We start from the raw sequence: 14,581 nt of genomic DNA, 5'->3' as shown, positions 1-14,581 counted from the left end.
AATGGAGAAGAAAAAAAAAATCCTGTTACAATATTCAATATTATTATTATTGGAACAGCTAGAACAACAAAACATTATTCTCAAAATCATCATTCTATACAACAACAAAAAGATACCAGTATGAAAATAGAAAAACATGAAAATACCTTTGCACCAGGTAGGCCAGGGGTACCCTAAAAGAGAGATAAAAACAAAAATAGATTCTGATTACTAAGAATCTCAAAGCGTTTATCTTATCCTCTATGTTTTATACCATTTGTTTCATAATCAAGCTATTAAATCAAATACTATGAGCTACTGTAAATATAAAGGTTACAGTCCATAAAAGCATTAAATCTTTAATTTGAATTCAGAATATTTTCCAGGTAATCCAAGTCTTTATGTTTAATCATTGCAGTCCAAGAAAATTCACAAAGCATGTATTGTGCCTGTATCTGTTTCTAGAGGAAAGATGGAGCTAAACATAGTCAAACGCATCAGATTATCTCATGAACGGCTCATTTACATGGAGAATATCACAAAACTATTTACCATTTCACCAGAAGGTCCCATTGGACCAAGCTCACCAGAGGGACCCTGTTAAGAGAGAGAGAGAGGGGGAGAGAGAGAGAGAGAGAGAGAAAGAGAGAGAGAGAGAAGAAGAAGAGAGAGAGAGAGAGAGGGGGAGGAGAGAGAAAGAGAGAAGATAGAGAGAGAAGAAGAGAGAGAGAGAGGGAGGGAGAAAAAGAGTGAGATAGAGAGGGGGAGAAGAGAGAGAGATAGCAAAAGAAAGAAGGAAACAACAATTAATACAATTTAATCATTTATATTTTAACAAATTGTAAACCAAATGCCCTTCATCCTTCTTTTCTATAAAAAAATTACCTTACCTTGGCAATATTTATTTATCAATTGATAAAAAATGACATTCATTTTTCATGGCAATGATTGACCAACACTCCCACACACACACAAAACAAAATGTTGTACACATCTTCACTTTTTGGTGTTTTGGGGTATTTACAGTCTTTTTATCATCTTTCATAGTTGGTCACTGTTTAATCATTTTGCATGAGTCAACTTACTGTGAGCCCTGTTGGTCCAAAATCTCCGGTGTCACCCTGTAAAAAATGAAAATATTGATATGGTTGATATGGTTAGTGTTTGATTGGTTAATATGGTTAGTGATTAATAATTACTCATGCTTTTATTGTAAACTCTACAAGACTACACAAGAAAGTAAACAAAAAATACACTTACATTTCAAAACACCCTCTATATTAAAAAAAAAATCATACACATTTTGAAGGATACATCATACCATGTATATTACAAATCAAAGATCTTCAAACATAAATAAAAGGATATATTTTTCATTTCAAATTTTTCATTTATCTTTAATAAGTTATGACATCACATAAGGATGGGTAGATATTGATATTTGTAATGGTAATAACATTAAAGGTATTCTATTTGTTACAATTTTCATATAAGTTTGCTCATATCTACACTTAAATTTATAATGTCCTGTTCTCAATTTCTGAAGAAAATTTTTAAAAATCAGCAAATGTCTATTTACAACAACTTACCTTTTCACCTTTCATTCCATATCCCTGGATTCCTGTTGGACCCTTCCAAAGAAAAAGTTACAAAAGTGTGCATAAAGATTATCCTAATATCAAATGAGCATCCATGAATGTGACTGTAAGTGACTTCCAAAAGCTGTTGAATTCTCCAACATTGTTCTTTATCATGAATGATTATACATTTTGTAACATTCATTGACAATACAGGCCCGATGCTGCTTTAACAGGTACAGAAATAGGAATTTATTAGATCTTGCAGATAATTACCCCCTCCTTCCACCCTATGATGACTACTTTAGAAGATTATTTTTGTTTATATCGATCAAACATTAAAAAAAAAACAAGCACAAACCTTTATGTATTCTGTGCTTACAAAAATAAATACTAGCCTGTCACTATACCTATCACGAGGCGCGATAGCTCAGTTGGTAGAGCAGTGGTCTCGTAATCCTGTGACCCATGTTCGAAACACTAGTGCCCTTTGGTAAGGCATTAATCCTCATTACCAGGTCCCTCGGAGAGGACCTAAAGCAGTCAGTCCTCTGGTTGCTTACTAACAAGCATTTATGCTTTCTTAGCAGTCAGGTAAAATAACCACCACTACTATACCAATCCTCCAACTACGAAAGTCAAAAATCTTATGCAGCTAGTCTCCATGTATGTCTTACCTGGAGCCCCTCCATACCAGGATCCCCTGTCTCTCCTTTCTCTCCTGGATTCCCCGGAGCACCAGGAGCTCCTATCTGTCCCGTAATCCCTTCTAGACCGGGTAGACCAGGCTGACCAGGTAGACCAGCTTCACCCATTAGACCAAGATCACCTGGATCTCCGTTACCACCTTTAGCACCTGGAGGACCGGCTACTCCCTGGACCAACAAGAAGAACAAATGAAGAGTAAGAATGGACAAAAGTGGATTAAAACATAGCCTCATGGTATATTCAAATCATTCACATGCAATTTCAGAAGCATGATCTGAGCAGTATTGAACTATAAAATGTACCTGTTATAAGTGTTTGAGCTGGGTCTGCTCTCAAACACACATACACAAAATTATAACTGGTGAAAAATTATGTAAATGCAACCATTTTTTAAATTTTACAGCTGCCTCTCTCCACCCAGGTTTAGTAAATGGGTACTTGGGAATAAAGCTCTTACACAATGCTCATACTGTAATATGAAGGCCCAATAACTACATACCCACTGACTATATACTTATTAAAGTGCTTTGTTTTCATTTGATTGTTTGTTACAATGAGGAACAAATCAAAGTAAGACCAAGGGAAACAAACACAAACACTTCTGCCATTTCTTTCATGGTGCTGCTATTAAATTAAGACCCCATTCTCACTCACTTCGTTGGAGCGCTCTGGAGCGCTCTAACTAAGACCTGCTCCTCAGGAGCGGTTCTTAGGTGAGTGAGAACGCTCAAAGTGGTCCAGGAAGCGGACTTCTGGACCGCTCCAGAAGTCCACCTTCCGAGGTGGTCTTGAGGAGCGGGTCTTATTAAGAGCGCTCCAGAGCGCTCTAACGTGCAATGTGAACGGAAAGCGTACTTTGAACGGAAGTGACGTTCCGCGCGATGAGCGATCGGGCAGGCACTACTCATATACATGTATACGGGACGCGTCGCGAACGGGACATCAGGTGACATAGGGTTTGGATTCCGCGCGCAAAAAAATTGACCCGCCTACCTGAGCTGCCATAGCAACAAGACCACTTTGACTCGTGGAGCGGTTTGAGCCATGAAAACTGCTCGGAGTGTGAACGCTCGCAAACCGTTCCTCAAGACCCGTTCCTCTGGAGCGGTCTGGAGCGGTCTAACTAAGACCACTTTCAAAGTGAGTGAGAACGGGGTCTAAGAAGTTGCTTTGATGATGGACAGGAGTGGGTACAGTACACAACTATATCCATGAACTTGTCTTAAATCCTATCTGCACTAGTTTAGCCAGGAGGCATTAGACCTTCCTGCATGGTCACTGACAGGTGCTTATCTCATCAAATCAGCTCTCAATTAACATAAGACAAAGGGGATCATGTGGGATCAACGGTCACCACTTAGGCTTTGGTGGCTATATAGAGGGCGCAAGTAGCTACAGGTAGTGCAGACAGGCTTTAAGTCTGTGCTTAGTATTTAATAAAGTAAATGATCTCTTACCGGTACTCCATGTGCACCTTTAGCGCCTGGATCTCCTGGGTAACCCATGGTACCTTGAGGACCTTGGACACCCTGAGAGTAGGACAGAAGGAGGAACATTGTTCAAGAGAAAATATAATGAAGCAAAACTAAAAGCATCAAGACAAATGATTGCTGGAATCTACTTTTCATATGTACTCTCTAAAAAAAATTGAGTGATCACGGACGTCACTCCTCTGGAGAGTGAAAAATGTAGTGAAAATAGAGTGAACATTCACTCTTTTCTTCTTAGAGAGCACTCTAAAATCAATCGATTTTCACTCCTAAACAAGTGATCATGGACGTCACTCCCAAGAAAGTGAAAATAGAGTGAAAATTCACTCTTTTTTTTAAGAGAGTTTACATTTTACCACAGCAGTTTTTGAGGTAGTTTTATGCATCATGTGTAAAATACTAGATAGTGACCATGCTAATGCTTAGAGTGCAGATGGTGCTATATAATATTTACCCAAATTTGATCTTGTACATGTATGCGATAATTATGTTTAGACTATAATGATTTATCTCTTTTTTCCTGGCAAGAGAATGGTGTTCATGTTTGTAAGGTGATTGATCCCTTAGAACACTCCATTAAAAGATTAATTAATAAAAGGGACCCGTCATCAATTCTTGCATTATAAAGAAAATGTTTTAATGCTGTTTGTTTTATCATGTTCTTCATGCATTATAAATGAAGATAAATTAGTTGTCAAGTGACCAAAGCAAATGGATTATATCGAGGGTTCAGTGACACAAAGACGTAACTCCATATTTTGCCAAAATGAGAATTTGATATCAGAATGTTCAGGAAAATGTGGGCTTTCCAGGAAGCACAAAGTCTTAACTCCACCCAACATCCCATTGAAGTTAATTGCTAGTGATGAAACATAGACTTAACTCCTTAAAGCCCAAGTGCTCAGTGACACATAAACCACTTTTTTTTCAAAATGGAGTAATATCTTTGTGTCACTGTCCCCTCCATATCATAATTGTGAATAATTATTTGTGCATCTGCTATTTGCAATTGTCTCTCTGAACTTTGGCATCTTTAAAGCATGCTTATTTTTAATACTTAAAAATGTACTTATCATTTTCAGTTTTGGTCAATAGTTTCAATAAGTATCTTATAAATATATGTATTCAGAGTCACTGGGCCATGTTCTACTGGAATTTAAATCCTTTGCTGGATTTCACCTTTTTTTCCAAAATCAGGAGAATTTGTATGAATTAAAAGGAAACAAGAAAACTTTTTGATTTTTCAATATACCCTTTTGATTTTTCAATATCTCTTGTGCTTTCCCCTTCACTTGATTGGTAACTCTAGGAAGCATACATATATTATCAAGATGCTGATTCAACTTTGTTTTCCCTGTCTTATTTTATCTGTTCCTTGACAACTCTCTCCAGTTCTCCACTTTATCTCTATTTCATACTACCACCCTTTTACTCCACATTTCTCCTTTTAAACCTACATCTGTATATCTCTCTTCCTGCCTATCGATTAATCTCCTCATCTATAGATGGACAACATTGATATTTTTGATAATTGTTCTTAACTCATGAACTACTGGACTATCTCAATCCAATAGTTATAACACAGAACCCCATGGTTATTGTATGCAATGAGTTAAACTACTTACCAGATCTCCTTTGGTTCCTTTAGGTCCCATCTGTCCGTTCCAACCATTCTCCCCTTTCGCTCCTATTGAACCCTGTAAATAAAGATAAAATCATGGTCAAAACACGGACATAGAGGGCAACGATGGACCTGGTACCATCATGATCAACGACCCTTGTAGATGATTAGTTATGCACTGCCATCAGAGTTGGAAATGACGGAGAGGTAATTATATTTTACTCGTAGATTAGTGCATTACATATATTTCTTTTCACTTAATAACATATTTTCATTTCATAAAATCATACAGATTAAATACATAATATGTTTAAGACTTATTACACTGCAGCGTGTAGACCAAAAATTTTCATCCCATCACAATTCTAAAAACTACATTAAAAGATCTTCAAAATTTGAAATTCAAATCATCCTAGTAAAAATGCAGAAAAATGGCATGCAACATTAACATATACCAATTTCATAAGGCATCTCTTACATCTTCATCAGTTATACAAGTATCAGTCATTATTTAAAATGATGTTCAATGACTCAGTTGTTTGAATAAAAACACAAAATATTGGTTTTAAAAATTTTGAAGTAGCACAATAAAACTAAGAATAGCAATACTCACTGGGAATCCTGTAGCCATAGTGATGTAAGTTAGGCAAGAAAAGGAAACAAAAGGGGGAGGAAAGTGGTGAGAAATCATGTGTAGAAACTATTTTGCATCTACAATGTACATCAATATCATACATTGAAAGAAATAACCCAGTTGATATTTATTGATACATGTTCTAAAGTATTAGTTTGGTTAAAAGAATATAGCTTCAATATAATGTTTTTGATATGCCAGGCAAGCCTTTATTTGACAAGCATTACAGGATCGTACAGAGTATGCTATACTTACAGATACAGTCATGAATAAATTTGTGATGTGAACATAAAATTTCCAAAACTACCAAAAATATGTCTGAGTGAAAAAAATCTGCCCTTCTGTACTCAGAAACCCTTACAAGAATAAGCATTTTCTAAAATAATCAACAGCACAATTACTTATCAATCGTTTTCAAGCATTATATTGACATTGAATATTACTGCAAATAAAAATAACATAATTCAACATTCATTTTGCAAAATAAAGTAAATACAATAAAGACAAATAATGGCATTCGGTATATAGCTGACAGGCGATAGTTAAGAAGCAGATTGTGCAAGATGCATTTTGATGAAGCTTGAGGAAAAGGACTTCATAAAAGCCATTCTTACACCATCAGTAAATTAAAAATCAAAGGAGAAAGTTCATACATTTCTGACCCAAAAAAAGTCAAAAGCCAATATGACCAAATACTGCAAAAATCAATAATAGAGAGCAAAGGAACAAAAACCGATTTCTATTTTTTGCAAAGTATAAACTATTCAAAAAAGGTAAACAGTAAATATTTTGAAGCAACTACAAAAAAAGTACAGTCAAAGAACTGTCAAAACTTACAATGAAAGAATGTTCCGAATTAAAAGAAAAGGTAAAGAAAGAACAAATTACACACCATTATATGCAGACAAAACAATAATTTTCCTCTTCTTTCTGACTTGAAATTGGAAAAGAGTTATCAAGTCTAACGCGTAAAAAAAAAAATGTGAAAACCAAAGCTGAAAAAAGAACAGTTTCAAACTTTGGGGTGAAATCTGTTTGCTTTATAAATCCTTTCTTTACATAGGAATGGAAAAGTGACCAATAAATCTTGGTTTGATATAAATAGAGAAATGATAACATCCTGTCTGAACTCTAACCCATCCCAAATTAAATTTATAAAGAAATGTGGAAATTTAGTAAGAATCTATCAAACTTAGCTCATAAAATCCTCATCCTTCCCCATCATAAATTAAAACAATGTCCCTTTGCTGCTGAGATTAAAGCAAGAAAAGGAAGTTAGATCTTTGAGGAGGGTAAAATAGACTTTCTCCTTATATTAACCCCCTAACATCTCATATGAGAAGATTGAGAATTCATGATCAACCTTATGATAACATACGCATCATTTTCAGCAAAATAGATTATTTTCTCTTCCATCCTTAAAACTTTAAAGGTACTATGTCCCTTTTGCAGCCAACCTCAAATGCTGTAGAACTTTGCAGGAATTATGAATATGTCATGTATGTCCTATCTGTGAAATTTAAACGTTAGCAGTGTCCTCATATTCAAATTATGCAAGGAAACCCGTTTACTTGCTAGACTTCACTGTCAGACAATATTGAGTGACTGACTGGCTTTTTTTTTTCTTCTTCAGGGTAATAACATACATGAAAAGAGTTGTAAAGGGTACATGAGCATTTGTCTACATCAATAACCCACTTCTTGTGATGGCCAAGATTAAACTGATTGAATCTTTGCGCAGCATAAAACGTATGACCATTCGGTACAATTGTCTGAAAATCAAGACTATTACTTTTGGGCTCTATAGCCCTAAAGTCGATTTGACAACTAATAGTCGTTATTTTCCCACTTGAAGACATTTTCAAGCCCCACCTTTTTCAGGGAAGTTCTAAATTAGTATTATCTTTCAAATGCATTTGGAATTTAACTTTTTCATTTTTTTGGCCTGCAAATGGGACATAGCACCTTTAAAGGTAGTTGAAGTATTTGTTCGCTCATTTCAGAATGCAATGGCATTTGACTCAGTTAAAAAGAAAAATCAGGAATAAATTATTTGAAATCATGTTTCCAGAAGCTGTGAGTTGCAATGAGAGTGTTCATATCAATTATGTCCTTTTAATGAATGTTCAATTCACTTTAGTTTTGTATTAAAATCAAAATGAAATTCATCATAATTTTAGCAACAAACATTGAAGCTCATGTACCTGGAAGTAAGTTCTGGAACATATCCTTTTAAGATTTTCATTGGAAATTCCTTCCACCTTTCAAGAATCAGATGCAGACTTCTTTGTATATTCCTAAAGAAAATTTATCTGACAATGAAAGATGTACATCACATTGAGATGATAAATGTGACTGTTGATCCCCTTTATTTCAAAATCCTTTGACCCATTTTAAAGATGTATCCAATTTTGTTCTCCCCTCTATTTCCTCTACTTTATCATGCTCCAGCCATAGCCCTCTTCATTATTATAATAATAATAATATGGTTATTCACATAGCGCCGTTATCCCTCAGGTTCTGACACTCAAGGCGCTTTACACATATCACCCCTGGTCGTAGCTGAGCTGCCAAAGTAACTAGCGCTCAAGCATATCAGGTACCCATTTACACCTGGGTGGAGAGTGGCAAATGTAGATTAACATCTTGCCAGAGGACATTAGTGACGCAGCGGGACTTGAACCCCGTACCTTGTGATCTGCAGTCGGGTGACTTATCCACTAGTCCACAACACCTCTACTTGTTCCCATCCTATGTTTCTTTTTCTGATTTTAAAAATCAATAACTTAATGTTTAAAACACCCTGCATTTTTTTAGTAAGAGTAGTCAACATTGTGGTCAATTCTTATGAAAAGCCTGAGAAAATGACATGTATTAAGATTTGTCTTTTTTTTTTCTTCCCCCTTCTGTTTTCTCTGTCCAATGTTTAAACAAAAACATCCATAATAACTAACAAACACTATTTGGAAAATTACTCCCCATTTTTACTTTGTTATTTTCCTGTTCAGGAATTCTGTGTTTATGCTCCTCTGTCACTACATATGACTTATCCCAATAGAATTCTGAAAAGTTACCACAAGACTTTCCAACCAGAAGTGTATAACACCTTATATCTCACTAAACACCATCACATATCTCTCCTTCCTACTTATATTGCTCTACCTTAAACCATTTTTCTTCGAATTTCATAAGTCTGTGGCTGTATTTACATGAGAGAATGAATACTGATCTGCACCCTTTGACAACTGGGAATGGCATTCCCCTCCTACAAAATAGAAAATATTTTCCATAGCAGCTGGGGCTACTGGATTACTCTAAATACTTTCATATGGCTTGTTAGTTTTCTCAAGATTCTTCTGAATGCTATCACAAGAATGGGTGTAGTGTCATCCAACCAGAGCAAGCCTGTGTGGTCATTTATAAAGAATAGGAAATAAATTAGCCGCCTCAGTTTTACAGCTTCCAGCACAATAAGTGTTAATAGCATATTTGTTAATGACTTCTATTATTTCCTATCCATTCAAATCTACTTCAATCTGGAAATTTTTTGACAAAAGTTCCCTCCCTAATAACCATCCTCACAATAATTTGGTCTGTTCTCGTACAATTTCCTTAATTCCACCCAACTATCACGTGTCCAGTTTTACTTATCTGTCCCTATTCAGATATTTAAATTAGAGAACTAGATTTTATTTTTTATAATTATGAATAGGTTCTGTACATAGTTTCCTCAATTATGGATTGCAAAATCATATCCCTCGGGTATATTCTTGACAAAAGTGCAAGTCACCACTAGAAACATCTTTCTTATTATTCCATCAACCACACAAGCCTACTTTTGTCGGACTCCCCCCCCCCCCCCCCCCCCCCCCCAACCTCCCCTCTTGAAACACAACAACTCAATCCGTTATAATTCACACTGTTACTGGGAAATCCTAATTCTCTTGCGAAAATCACAGTGAGGACTTTCTTTTTTGCTTGAACACTTGGGTCCACTGGACAAAGTCCTCTTTCCCACACCATAACCTTCAATAATCTACTTATCAACAAGACTCTGGGCTCTCTCTTTCTCTTCAAGAACTTCCTAACCTGACCTTCATAAGAACTTGGAATATTCCTAAAATAAACAGGGACATCTTGAGAAGGTATCTCAAGCAGCGGCCAGTGGATTTTCTCTCCTAAACCCTGGCTATAGCTAGATTTCTGCTAAAAGCCCAGATCAAAAATATGTTCTTGCATTGGAAGAGGCATTGGAGGGGGTATCTTGCCTGACTTCCTTGGTTGCTCATGACCCTTGTACTTTAAACAAAGCTTCAGGAATGAACTTTTGGCAGGGGACCTAACTATTGATATCAATATCATGATGGTACTTTTGAAGCACTCGTTTGAGGACATTCTATCATCTCAGATGCAACCCTTGAATGGTCTTACCCACACTGAATTTACACAAAGTTAATAGTGCTGTTACACGACTGACAAAGTAAAAAGAAATATAATTCATGAATAATATGTGCTGTCATTACTATTCTTTGGGGTGGGGAAGCAAATTGATGAAAGGATTTATAGCAATTATGTAATCTTCTAGCATGTTTGTCTGGTACGGAAGCAGGCATGGTATGGAAAATCAAAGTCTGGAAAATATCTTGGCTTTAATTTTTTCCAGATTCTCAAAAGCATTTGCAATTTTATGAAGAAATATAGGCTAATACTCTCTATAAAACATCAAGTGCTGAATCAATGTTCAAAAGGATGGATTTACACATTTGGTAGACTCACAAACTGCTGAAAGGAACCTTGTTGGATCCAGAAAAATAAAGTTTAAGAAAATGATGTCTATCCAAAGTGTAATGGAAACAAGGAGGGATTCATTGTGTGGGAAGATTGTAGAGACTTTAAATTACTTCTAGATTGTATTTTTTTTCACTGGCCACGCTGTTGACATATGACTTTCTGGCTGTGAAGTTTTTTTTGAAGCTGTTAAAATTTCATGCTGAGAATCAGAAGGGAATATGTCTAGGCATCTGACATAGCACCTTCTGCAGTGGAAAATCAAGGGGAGGAAGGAGGGGGGGAAGCACTTGCCCCCTTGTTTTGCAAAACCCTTACTGGCCGCATACCTTCAGTATACCTTAAATAATAAAAAAAAAAGAAGAATAAGGCCTGTTTTCATCAGCTCGAGTTTGCCAAATAACCAACTATTTCAACTATCCCGATTGCAAAGGAACCAGTTTATTTGCGTCTCCATCAGCCCGCAGTTGCAATTAGCGGGATATTAGTTCGGGAAAATATCCAGAGAAATCTGATTTTTGTTTTCAAAATATCTTACTGTTTGGGAAATAGCAGGCTAATTTGCGCCCGTCCGAGCTAGTTTGTGATGGGCGTATCGGTCTGATGATGACGCAACTTCAAGCTTCGAAGTTATATCCAGAGTCTGAAAATAGCGTGTTATTTGGCAAACTTGAGCTGATGAAGAGAGGCCTTGTTTGATGCTGTGAAGAAGCTTAGGGAATGGAATGGTTTGCTGGATGGTTTGCGGATTAAATACCTGATCTACCCCTCTTGCCTTGTTGGCCTGTAGCTCCTGGAGGACCTTGTGCACCTTGCCTGCCTGGAGCACCTGAGAGAGAGAGAGAGAGAGAGACAAAGACACAAGGAGAATGGTTTTATTAGATGATGCGTAATTGGGTTGAAGAGCAAGAGAGTAGAGGAGAGGGAAATCAAAGCACCAAAGTCAGTTTAACATTTGTGGAACAAAATTATTTCATTCATTATTTCAAACATTTAATCATAAATAATAATAATTATATACCTCACTTAAGTAATCCAGCCATCTGATTGGTCGAAATTGCATTCATAAACTTCAACTGTTCCTGTAAAATTCCCGGTAACCATGCATAAAACATTTAATATTTTTAATAACCATGGTTATTAAAAAAATAGGTCAGCCTCCATGGTTACCCCATAGGTTTACATGTTAAAAAATGGTTTGAGCGATCGAGGATACCGTATGTGTGCGAAGGATTGGTCGGTAATTTCAATACAATTGAATCTCGATCGATCTTACCGACAATTTTATTTTGCATTGTTGACATGAAGACGAAAATAAACTTCCAAAAACAAAAAAACAACATCTGCCGATAGATCTTGATCTAAGTTCGTGCCAATATGCATTGCAAAAGTAAAAGAAGGGTGCTTTTGCGAAGCATTCATCACGCCGAAGCCGGTTTCAATCCATTTTAATGTATATATTGTACAAAACTGCCAAGCATGTGAACAGCGCGCGATGGACGAGTGGTGTAAGGCGTTGGTGAAAGATGCATCACTAATTGTACGCAAGAGTTCGACTCTCACCTTCGACAAAAAGAAAAAGTATTTTCTTATTTTTTATTTTTTAGTCTATTTTTTTTCGGCATATAAAAGTATTAACGACTGCTTTAATATTCGAGAAATAGTTGTTTTTATACGCTCTCGGGAAGGTTACAATTGGGCTATTCCCCTCGGCAAGCCTCGGGTAATAGCACAATTCTAACCTTCCCTTGAGCGTATAAAAACAACTATTTCTCTCAAAGCAGTCATTAATACTATACTATCTAATGATTATATAAGTAGATTAATGAAATATAGACTGAATGGGCAGTAGAATTTTTGGAGATTAGACCTAATGATAAGTAGCCTAAATGGTCATTGGACCAAATGATAAGTAGACGAAATGATCATTAGACCATGTGGATAGAAGACAGGCTGGGTGTACTGGTAGACCAAATGGGAATAGACCAATTGGGTAGTAGATGAACTGGTTGTAGACCGATGGGCAATTCACCATCCTCCCCACCCTGTACACCTAAAAGGAAACTCATGCTAGTCAGAAGAAATGTTTCCAAAAAAAATCATCTCTCTCTTGAAGCTCCACAAGTGATTGACCCTCCTACCCAGGTATAAAGGTCAAGTGAGGTCATAGCTAGGTCATCTTAGGTCACCCAACAGACACTTTCCAGACTGATCTTAGCTTGGATTACAAGTGCACAGTTGGGTGGCAAGAGAGCTGTGAAATAATGGAAGTTTAAAATACTGGAAACAATGATATTAAGTCCATTGGAATTATAAAAAAAGACAAGAGACAGCTTAACTCTTTACTGACTTTGTTCAACCACTAAAACAAACACCGGATTGCCAGTCATCTTTTGTCACACAAACAGTGCATATGTACATTATACTCTAAACAAAGTGTTGGCCAAGGGTTTTGATTCAGCGTTGATGAAATAACACTGTAGAACAATTTATTTCATAAAACTTTATACTTTCTGGATGTATATACAATCTCTTACTGCTGCGCACAATCATTGTCTGCCTTTGAAGTTTGAAGAGAACTTGACAGAGCCCTTTATTTCATGGCTCGCTACCCGGGTGCGAGGGAGGGTCTCAGAGGGGTAGAGGTAGGGTGTTTATACTTCTAATCACTTCCAACCTGTAGATCTCTAGCCCTCCAGCTATGAGGGTATACCACCCATACAGGTACTAGCAATCCCCCTCGTTATCATAACATCAAAATGTGCACATTCATATCACCGATAAATGTATCCTGTATAATTTCTTCTTTCCTTCCCAAAACGATTTCCTCAAAACTGAGAGCCTTGGAAGTCAAAGAAAGACATCTAGCTGATTAATGCTGAGGTCACTACATCATCCCCTAAATGTCACTGACTTTTAACAGGTCTACTCTACATGGTATCCATATTTTGGGGCTCGTTACACTTGTAGGGGATGGGTGCACATAGGGACTCATATTCCAACTCCAGACTCTCCAAAAAAAATATGGTAAATGTGACCTCATTCACCAGAACATAAAAGTTTGGACATTTGTGAAAGAGTTTTTTGCTGAGCCCTGCCTAGATTAATTGCCTATGAAGACCAAAAAGCATGGTTCTGAGCAAACAATGTTGTACTAAAACTTAAAAGGATACATACTTTAATTCATTATGCATTTCCTGATGGTTAACATTTATGTGTTCATGATCTTTCTCATTATTTATCTTCCAAATTTTTCACTGAAAATTTGTCACCTTCAACAAATTCAACTGAATCTTTGGTGATATCTATTCGTCGCTGTTTTCACGAAGTGACGGTAGTGAGGAAAATCGTCACGCAAACTGTATGCACTTTGTTTTCACTACCGTCACTTCATGAAAACAGCGACGAATTGCTTAATCTCTTTTCAAATCAAATATTGTCCATTGGTATAGACTGTGAGTACTCCCTCTACATGAGTAACCTCCTCCTACCATTTCTTTTTAGTGGAGAGGTAGGCAGGAAAATATCTTAATTACTTACTTTCCTTTAACTCCCTTTGACAGCACTCGAAACTTTTTAGAGCAACATGGCTACATTTGCCTTCCAGCCAATCAGCTGTGATAGGGACAGCGAACTGAAACTGTTGCACTCTTTGAACTTCCAACAAAGTGCACACTGAACTTCACAATCATTCTTCACAGGAGAAGTTCAAATGCTTGTGGTCCAAATAAAACGGTTAATCACTTTGTAGACTTATCAGCTGTGACTGGTGTTATCCATCGTT

At 36.6% G+C, this 14,581-nt stretch overlaps 1 protein-coding gene across 1 annotated transcript in view; it reads right to left on the bottom strand.

Moving 5' to 3' along the window:
• Positions 1 to 11,627, bottom strand: part of LOC580931 (collagen alpha-5(IV) chain) — a 32,717-nt gene extending 21,090 nt beyond the window's left edge. The window contains exons 1-9 of the mRNA XM_030979953.1: positions 11,555 to 11,627; positions 5,989 to 5,996; positions 5,380 to 5,451; positions 3,722 to 3,793; positions 2,234 to 2,431; positions 1,569 to 1,610; positions 1,065 to 1,100; positions 532 to 576; positions 147 to 173 (exon numbers count right to left, since the gene is read on the bottom strand). Coding sequence (XP_030835813.1) covers positions 147 to 173; positions 532 to 576; positions 1,065 to 1,100; positions 1,569 to 1,610; positions 2,234 to 2,431; positions 3,722 to 3,793; positions 5,380 to 5,409 — 450 coding nt within the window. The 5' untranslated portion in view covers positions 5,410 to 5,451; positions 5,989 to 5,996; positions 11,555 to 11,627. The remainder of the gene's footprint in view (positions 1 to 146; positions 174 to 531; positions 577 to 1,064; positions 1,101 to 1,568; positions 1,611 to 2,233; positions 2,432 to 3,721; positions 3,794 to 5,379; positions 5,452 to 5,988; positions 5,997 to 11,554) is intronic.
• Positions 11,628 to 14,581: the final 2,954 nt, after the last annotated feature.

This window comes from Strongylocentrotus purpuratus, unplaced genomic scaffold, assembly GCF_000002235.5.
Source record: "Strongylocentrotus purpuratus isolate Spur 01 unplaced genomic scaffold, Spur_5.0 spur5_scaffold_10, whole genome shotgun sequence".
Classification (NCBI taxonomy): Eukaryota; Metazoa; Echinodermata; class Echinoidea; order Camarodonta; family Strongylocentrotidae; genus Strongylocentrotus; species Strongylocentrotus purpuratus.
The sequence above is the reverse complement of the archived record's forward strand: the minus strand, read 5'-3'. Positions and strand labels throughout refer to the sequence as shown.